This window comes from Hippocampus bargibanti, linkage group LG22 (assembly GCF_051943395.1).
Source record: "Hippocampus bargibanti isolate YZ-2025 linkage group LG22, ASM5194339v1, whole genome shotgun sequence".
In the NCBI taxonomy this organism is placed as follows: Eukaryota; Metazoa; Chordata; class Actinopteri; order Syngnathiformes; family Syngnathidae; genus Hippocampus; species Hippocampus bargibanti.
In genome coordinates this window covers 3,528,187-3,537,500 of record NC_142755.1, presented here as the reverse complement: position 1 = coordinate 3,537,500, position 9,314 = coordinate 3,528,187, and the positions used below count along the sequence as shown (strand labels likewise).

The following is a 9,314-nucleotide window of genomic DNA, read 5'->3' as shown; positions in this document are numbered from 1 at the left end:
CCATTGTGGCGTCTCTTGAAGCCTCGCTGCCAATTTGCTGTCTCCTCCTCTCTCCATTGTCCACTTGGAAAAGTCCAAAATCGATCCCCCTCCGCGTTGACGGTTGAAATGATGAATTGGAATGGCTGCGGCTGCGGTTGCCATGGCGATAGGAGAAAACACACACACACAAAAAAAAAAACAATATGGCGATGAAAGTGTGTCACTGTATCAGGGTGAGCTGTCAAATACGGGCGTGACTTCCCAAAGTTAAACCTCTTTTTACACTCCGACACGCTGGCGCATCCGGATGCCAATTTAACAGATGTTACGCAACGACGGCATTATTGAAATCGCCCTCCCGCTGGCGGGGGGCGAAGGGGGGGGACAGAAGGCGCAATCACAGGAATGGGAAGTTGGCTTTCTGATGGGGTAAACAAAGCCATCAATTTGTCAACCGTCACCCCCGTCGTGTAGCATCCTCAGAAGACTTTACGCTTTGTCGCTTTGCCCTGCGCCGCCCTCAAAAATGTCCATCCCGACTTTAAGGCGACGGTCCAACCTCCCTCCCCACGGCATCAAAGTTTTAAGGCTGAAAGGATTGTGCGCATCCTCCGCTTCATGCGTTTTGTTTTTTTTATATTAATTGATTTCCGCCTAGCGGATATTTCCTCGAAGCGAAAGAGTGCTCACTAGGCTGAGTCCTTTCAACGGCGGAATGGTAGCGACTGCCAAGCCGCTTGCGCTCGACGCACTCCAGAGAAAGACGGAAAGTCAACAGCTCCATGTTAACCCGCACGGCCAAAAAGACACGCAAGTGAGAAAAAAATAAACTAAAAATAAAAAAAGGACTTTGTCCAGATAGTCTCCCTCCCTACTCATCCCAAGTAAATAAATACATACATAAATAAATAAATAGCCACATAAATAAATACAGAAATAAATAAATAAACAACCAAATAAATACATAAACAAATAACCAAATAAGTACATAAATAAATAAAAACATAAATAAATAAAACAATGCAAAAATAAAGGAATGCATACATAAATGAATACATAACCACATAAATACACTAATACACAACTAAATACACAACCACAGAAATAAATAACTAAATACATCAAATAAAACATAAGTAATTAACCGCATAAAAAATACATAAATACACAATTAAATAATTAATTATTCAATAAATGATAACTACATAAACAAACGAATAAATAAATAGTAAAAAACTACAAAAAGAAAGGAATACATAAATAAATCTATATATATATATATATATATATATATATATATATATATATATATACAGTAAAATCTTGTTATATCGATATTGGTTATATCGATAATACTGCTTATTACGATACTATTTCTATGAAGGCAAGGAGAAAATTTACATGCCGCAGGATCGGATATATCGATAAATAATAAATAATAAATAATGATAAATATCAATAAATAATAACTACATAAAGAAACAAATAAATAGCGAAAAACTACAAAAATAAAGGAATATATAAATAAATCAATATATAACCACACAAATAAATAAAAAAATAAATATACAAAAAAATAAACACAACCACATACATAAATACATACATAAATACATAAATAAAAACAAAACTAAATAACCACTAAAATAAATAAAATACATAAACAAATAAATAAATAAACAAATAACTAAATAAATGCATAAAAACCTAACTAAATAACCACACACACGCATATATATATATATATATATATATATATATATATATATATATATATATATATATATATATATATATATCCAGTATATATATATATATATATATATCATATATATATATATATATATATATATATATATTTATATATATATATATATATATATATATATATATATATATATATATGCATAAATACATAAATAAAAACATAACTAAATAACCACACAAACAAATAAAATAAATAAATAAATAAATATATAAATAAATGCATTAAAAAAAATACTCGGTCGTGATAGTCTCCCTGCTCATTTAAAATATTACAAGTGAGCTGCACTGCAGATATCACGATACTCTCCGGCCTCAATACTTCCACATTGCGGGCAAAGCTACACCCCCCCTTCCCCAACCTATGACCGCTTGCGAGCCAGCTGCGATGGCTCGCTAATGACTCCGAGAAAGCCTTCTTTCTTGTCAGCACATCCTCGGAGCCGCCGAGGCCGCTGGAGGGTCCTTACATAACAGTTGTAACACCCCCTCCGCACTTGTCGAGCCCCCTCATTATTTGAGGGCGGAATGAGAGGCAAAAGAGGACACATAGAAGTGGAGATGCGTCTGTTCTCAACCCTGAGTGTTATCTAAAGAATCAGTCCGAAACATCATCCCCCCCCCTCCGACATGAATTTAGCTTCCCAAGAGGCTTCCGCTGAGGCTTTTGCCATGACTCAGCGCGACGTGGTTGGCTGGCCTGAGCACCGTGGCGGACCTTAATTAACCAACCACTAATTAAGTCAAATTAAAGGATTAATGAACACGTTAGGTAAGTGCGGGTGGGTGGGGGTCGCGGATGTGGGGTTTGGGGGGGGGGGGGGGGGGGGGCTTCAACTACCCTCAGGCGCTCTATCCCGGCTGATGTTTTTCGGCCTTATCCGCTAAAACGCGCCTCAAAGTCTTTGCAATCTAATCTCCGTTACTCATCCCTGCGCGAGACGAGGTCCTCGCGGGAAATAACAATATGGCCGCCCTCCCGACCAGCTTTGCCAGCCTTGTAAAACAAAAATCCTCCGACTTAAAACGTTACGAGCGCTGCACGGCGCTTTATAACGTGCAAACTCCCCCGACGAGCTAGCTTGGAGGCAACGCGGCCGTGTGGCGCTCTTATTTGTTATGGCGGAGGGGTGTAAACAAAACACTCCCGGGGTCCCACCCGTAAATATTCTGAGACGCTTTGGAATAATCTCAACAGAATCGTCATGACGCCAGCGAAATCCACATCCCGCGTCTCATTTTGCCCTCTATCCCGTCTTGCCCCGCTTTGAAATCTCCCAGCGGTATCCCCGCGGCGCTCTTTCGCTAGCGTCGTATTTATACGCCACTAAAACTTTTAAGCGCGTCTACACCAGACCCGTCGCCGCCGCGCTTTGCTATGCCGCTGTCACGGCGGTAAGGGCTTACATTATTATTATCGGGCTGCGGGAAAAAATAAATAAAATAAAACACTAGCAGCGCCAAATAGCCTCGAGGAATCATAGGGGCTTCGCCGACTTCATTCCAACATGGCTGACTTGCCCCACACTTTATTTATTTATTATTATTTTTTTTCTTGTCATTCAACCCCCCCTTTTTTCTTCCATCCAACCCCCCTCTGCGCATCCCAAGACTTTGACCTTGCGTCGTTATACAAGCACCCTCGCCCAGTTTTTACAAAGAAATCCTCATTTATATTCCTTATTTGCCGACACGCTGCGTACGCCTGACAATATTCTCGGGGGGGGGGGGTCTCACTGCGGGGAGCCATCACCCATGCGCCTGCATACTGCCGCAGCGTCAAGGGGGGGACGGGGGTAGGATGTGACTTTACTTGAGAGAGAGAGAGAGAAAACATTAAAATAACGCAGGGAGAAATGTGGCCGTGGTGAAGAATCGGGAGGTGTGTGTGTTTTTGTATGGCTAGTCTTGCGAGAACCACTAATATTTTATACCATATGTAGTGAGGACATTTTTGACAAGTGAGGACCTTTTAGCCGGTCCTCACAAGTTTTTCATTCTAAAGGCTTCTAGAGGGTCTATATATGCATCTGTTCAAGTTTCAGAAAGGTCCTCACAAATTCACCCAAAATGATTTTTTGGTGTGTATTTTCATTTCGCTCGGATACACACACTTTTTCCTCACTGTGTGTGTTTATGTGTGTGTGTGCGTGGTTAATCGGAGAAAAAAGTTCATACCACAAAAAGTAAAACGATATTTCAACCAAATTCACTACAGGGGTGAGGACTTTGAATGTACCCCTTCAGAAACCTCACTCCTGCTGTTATTTCAGTTTCAAGTCCACTTTTTATTTCTTTGTTTTTCAAGAAGTTGAAGTGGGAAACATTTAGTGTTCAAATGTAACATTAGTTCTTCTCTAAATTTATTAGCAACGGTGGTCCTCACTCCTTATCTGGAGTTATCCGGACCTCACAAAACCATTGAAACAGAAGTGTGTGTTTGTGTATGTGTGTTTGTGCTCTAGTTTCTTTTGGTTGTGGGGACACAAACCTGTGTTCACAATCACGTCCTGGGGACCATTTGACATATGGAAAATGTGTGTGCATGCATGTGTGTGTGTTTGTGTGAAATTGGGTTCCCACAAGGCAAATATCTCGCACACCTCATCCCCACTATGTAGCAAAAACATGTAGATGTGTGTTGTTTCCTGACCAGCTGCAGAGATGCAGATCTCAAATAGTTCCCGTTCGCACACACCCACGCATACAAGCATTCTCGGGGAGGCCCAGGGGCTCTCGGTACCCCCTTCCCCGTGTGCAAAATAGTCTCTGCGCATCTCGTCGTGGGACGTCTCCGCCGTTTAATAAGCGACATTGTCAGTGAGCAGGTGATGCGCGCTGACAGTTGCAAGTCGCCGAGGCTAATTGCTGCCGACTGACTGGCGAGCGAGCGAGCGCTGGGTGGATTGCGCTCGCTACTTCGTGGTCTGTAAATCGATATCAAGCGTGGGTGGGAGTTGGCAGGGTGGTTTTCTTTTCTGGAAGCTCCCGTCACGCCATCTATCCAGAAAGCATTCAACTCAAAGGAGCCATGGTTATATTCCCGTCACTTAATTTCATTTATTTCCTAGCAAGCATGATAGCAGTCATCAAAATCCCCCACAACCCCTTCGATTGCTGCATTCCGTGTGTTGTATCGAGCCTCCTTGATCAATATTTTAGCGGATGCGTTACGCGAGCATGCTAATCTGCTGTGTAAGTGTGCAAATGTGGCCGTGCTTGACATTTGGCTGAAATGTCTTTCATGCTGACGCAGACGCAGAGGAGCTGCCATCCCAGCTCGCCAACCCCCCCCCCCCCCCTTCCACCAGAGACCGCTGTGACGCATCAGTGCACGCCTGCTGACCGTGGTCGTCACGAGGCGCATGAAGGGGGCAGGGGGTCTCTTTTGCTGGCAGACCGTGTCCGTCGCGACAGGTGCCGCGGGTGAGTCACTTGCCCGACGGGCGTGCTGCCAAAACATTCCCAAACGTTGCGGTTCTAGTAGAATTGATCAGAACATTTCCACTGAACCACTGCCAAACAACGATGAGAAGGTTTCTTCAGCCGTCATCTGTACAAAAGTGAAGGTTTCGGACGTTTCGCCTCCTATCCAAGAGACTTCGTCAGCGATAGGAGGCGAAACGTCCGAAACCTTCACTTTTGTACAGATGACGGCTGAAGAAACCTTCTCATCGATGGACCACTCCTGTACGACTGAGAGCTTACACAGACGACACTGCCAAACAAACAAAACAAACAAATAAAAATAAATAAATACATACATAGATTTATATATATGAAAACAAACAAACAAACAAATAAATAAACCGATGAATAAACCAATGAACAAACCAATGAATAAACAAACATATAAATAAAAATAAATAAACAAAATGATAAATAAATAAATTAATAAATACATTTCAAGTCAACACACAATAACATAAATAAATAAATAAATAATGAAATACATAATTAAATGCATACATAGATCAATACATATAGAATAAATAAAATATATTAAAGTGCATACATACATAAACGGATAAACAAATTAATAGATACATAAACATATAAATAACTAAACACATAAATAAAAGAGTGTATATACATACATAAATAAATACATACATGCAAAGTCAATGCACAATAACAGATAAATAGACAGATAAATGAATCAAGAGATACATAAATAAACAAATAAATAAAAGGGTGTATACACATAAATACATACATATTTAAATACATAAAAAAATACAAAGGCAATGCACAATAACCGATAAATAAATACAAATATGTTAAAATACATAAATATATCAATACATATTTAAATAAATAAATACAAAATAAATAAATAGTAGAAATAAAATAAATACCAAGACAATGCGTTAAAATAAACAAATAAATAAACAAATACATAAATAATTAGTCCAAAGTACTAGTACTAGCACACATGAACAGTAAAATAAATACAAATAAAGCCCAAAATAATAAATAAATAAAGCATGCCTGTAATGAACGCAGTCGTCGGCCATTTTGGTTGGAAGCAGCCATTTTCAGCGGATCTCTTTCCTCCCAGCAGTTCCCTGAACAAAATTTAAACCGCATATACAAGACAGACACCCCCAAAATGGGATTTATGACATTTTGTGTGGCCGGAGAATAGCGACAAAGACGCATCCATGTTTATTATATGTCAATTTGTTTGTCTCAAATATTGCCTCCATTCGATACTGGGGAGTTAAAATCTACTCTGGCTCTCGATTTTCTCCGAGGATAATGAATGTAGCCTGCGTACTGGCAAGCAATTAGTAAATAATGAACTCGCTTGCTTTCTTTCGCACTTAATTAAGTTTTTTTTTTTTTTTAACCCCCCCCTGACAAACAGCCTCGGCAAACCTTTTGATCAAGTCCCCCACAGCGCATGCACGGGCCACACTGAGGTTCCTTCGCTTGCCCGACGGACCCCCCGGGCAGCGCATTTCCGTGCCCTTAATTGTTAGCATCACGCTAATCTGAGCCGGGGAGCCTTTTAGTCAATAAGCGGTCGGCGCCAAAAAAAACTCATGAGTGTGGTAGCTTGTTTTTTGAAATGCCGACATGCTTTTCGAAATGAAATGTAAATCGGTCTTAACGTATCAATACATATCGATTGGGTGCCATGTCTTGGGGTGACACGGGCTTTATTGATTTTAAGACTCAATTTAAAAGATGCTCCTCCTTTAGATTCACGTTTATTATTTAGATGGGTTGCAATCTATTTTAAAAAAAAAACTGTAAAATAGTTATACATAATAATATAAAATAAATAAAGCCGCAGTATTATACAGTACGTTTAATGATTTGTAGCCACGTATTATTATTATTATTTTTTTTTTGCCAGTTCTTGATTAAAAAAATACAATAAAATTAGTTAGTCCCTGGACCATTTTGAGTTTAAAAAGAATAGTGTGGGAACATAACTAACTAACTAAACTAAATAAATAAGACTTACATAAATACATAAATATGTAAATACACTAATATTCCAATAAATAAATAAATACATATGTACACAATTAAATAAATAAAAATGAATAAATACAAAATCAATGAATAAACACAAAGAAATAAATAAATGATTACACAAATAAATAAACAAATAGAAAACAGATACATAAATAAATAAACAAATAAATAAATACAAACATAAATGAATAGAAATGAACAGCTGATTACATAAATAAGTACATAGAAAGTTAAAAAAAAATACATAAATAAAGACATGCATAGATAAACACAGAAACTAAAAAAATATAAATACAAAACTAAATGAATACATATAAATAAATAAACAAATATGCCAATAAATAAATAGATAGATAAATATATAAATAAATACACAATTAAAGAAATGAATATGCACACAATTAAATAAATAAATAAATAAATGAATAAATACAAACATAAATGAATAAAAATGAATAAATGATTACATAAATAAATACATAGAAAGTAAAAAAAATACATAAATACATAAATAGATAAACACAGAAAAAAATATATAAATACAAAAATAAATGAATACATATAAATAAATAAACAAACAAAAAAAAAAATAATAAAAAAAAAAATAAGCTGCAGTATGCACACTTCCTTATTTGTAGCCATAAATTATTAAAATTATATATTTTTTTGCTAGTTCTATATAAAAAAAGAACAGCAATCACGTTCTCCATTCTTGTCATCTGAATGTATCCTTGTGTGTCGGGCATCTCAAAGCCCCCCACACCCCGCGAGAGGCGCCGGCATCGGGCTCCGGGGGAAGTTCTCTCTCGGCTTTGCGGCTAATTGCGGCGCAGGATCGAGTCTGAGCCAGATGGAGGGAAGATAGCGCAAATTGATTCCTCTCATTCGTCTTCATTAAACCTTCCCCTCTGGAGTTGGGGTAGTTGGGTGTGTGTTTGGTGCACTTATAGACTTCCGACACTGTAAGAAACTCTCGCGTCACTGGACGGCAATTGGGTGTCCAAACCTCAACATGCCGTTGTGGCAACGCTCAGGGGTGTAAAACTTTCCATAAAAGTAACAAATCTTGTCATATTTTGCTCGAGCATTGAATTTTCCTCGCGTGCCGCCCGGATTATGCGCCGGCGGATTAAAAAGGAAGGCGGGAAGGTGACTTCAACCCGTCACTGTCACCGAGTTATTAACTTTTTTACCTTTCCCACACTCACATATGTCCATCCTTCTCAAGTTTAATTCCCCTTTTCCATCCATCCATCTGCGCATCCATCCATCCTTTATCAAGCTAGCGCTGTGCTCTCTAGTGTTCTGCGCTGACATTAAGCCGCTTAGTGCTCGTCTGGCGGCGACGGCGAGCGGGGGTGCGGCGGGTTTGACTGTCATTCCCTACAAACAGGTACTTTGTGAGTGCGCAGCCTCGCCGACCCGCTTTTTCCCGCTGAGCGCGCGCCGCTGTGATTGATGTTCCCCGTAGCCGGCTAACGTAATGCAGGCGGTATCCCGGGCGCCTCTCCAAGTTCACAATCCGAATCCATGAATTATCCGTTCTCGCCGTGGCGTATACGCTCGACATATTCCGTGTCCCTTCGCCGTGACGGCGCGGTTGTCGCCTGGCTTGTAATTTACACGAGAGCGAACTTGCTATGCAGTCACTTCATTACCAGGTGAGAAATATTTGGCTGTGCGGCCTGTCAAGTTAACTCATTCACTGCCATTTACAAATGTATTCAATAATTGAAAATATGACGTAGAAGCGCCATTTGGGTTTTGTTTTTTTCATACTTGGGTGCAGATAAAGTGCTGGCCATGGCCTCTGGTAATGTTTCTCTCCCTTCCGCAAGGGGGGGTAGCATCCCCCTTTTTTCCATGTGTGCGCTATGTTATAGCTTCTGCGCTTCATACAGTAAATCGATATGTATGTATTGCATAGTATTTTGGACAGCAGCCCCCATTTCAAGCTCAAATAACTCCAGATCCATATAATTTAGCAATTACCATATTATCTGAAATATAGGGAGCACATTACACAAATGACATATTTAAAAACATTTTTTTCATGCATAAGGCGCACCGCATTATGA

General features: G+C 39.3%; 1 protein-coding gene across 1 annotated transcript in view; it reads left to right on the top strand.

The window, feature by feature from the left end:
- Positions 1–9,314, top strand: part of LOC148881651 (uncharacterized) — a 66,968-nt gene that overhangs the window by 11,471 nt on the left and 46,183 nt on the right. Inside the window, exon 5 of the mRNA XM_088989325.1 lies at positions 5,003–5,172. Coding sequence (XP_088845451.1) covers positions 5,112–5,172 — 61 coding nt within the window. The 5' untranslated portion in view covers positions 5,003–5,111. The remainder of the gene's footprint in view (positions 1–5,002; positions 5,173–9,314) is intronic.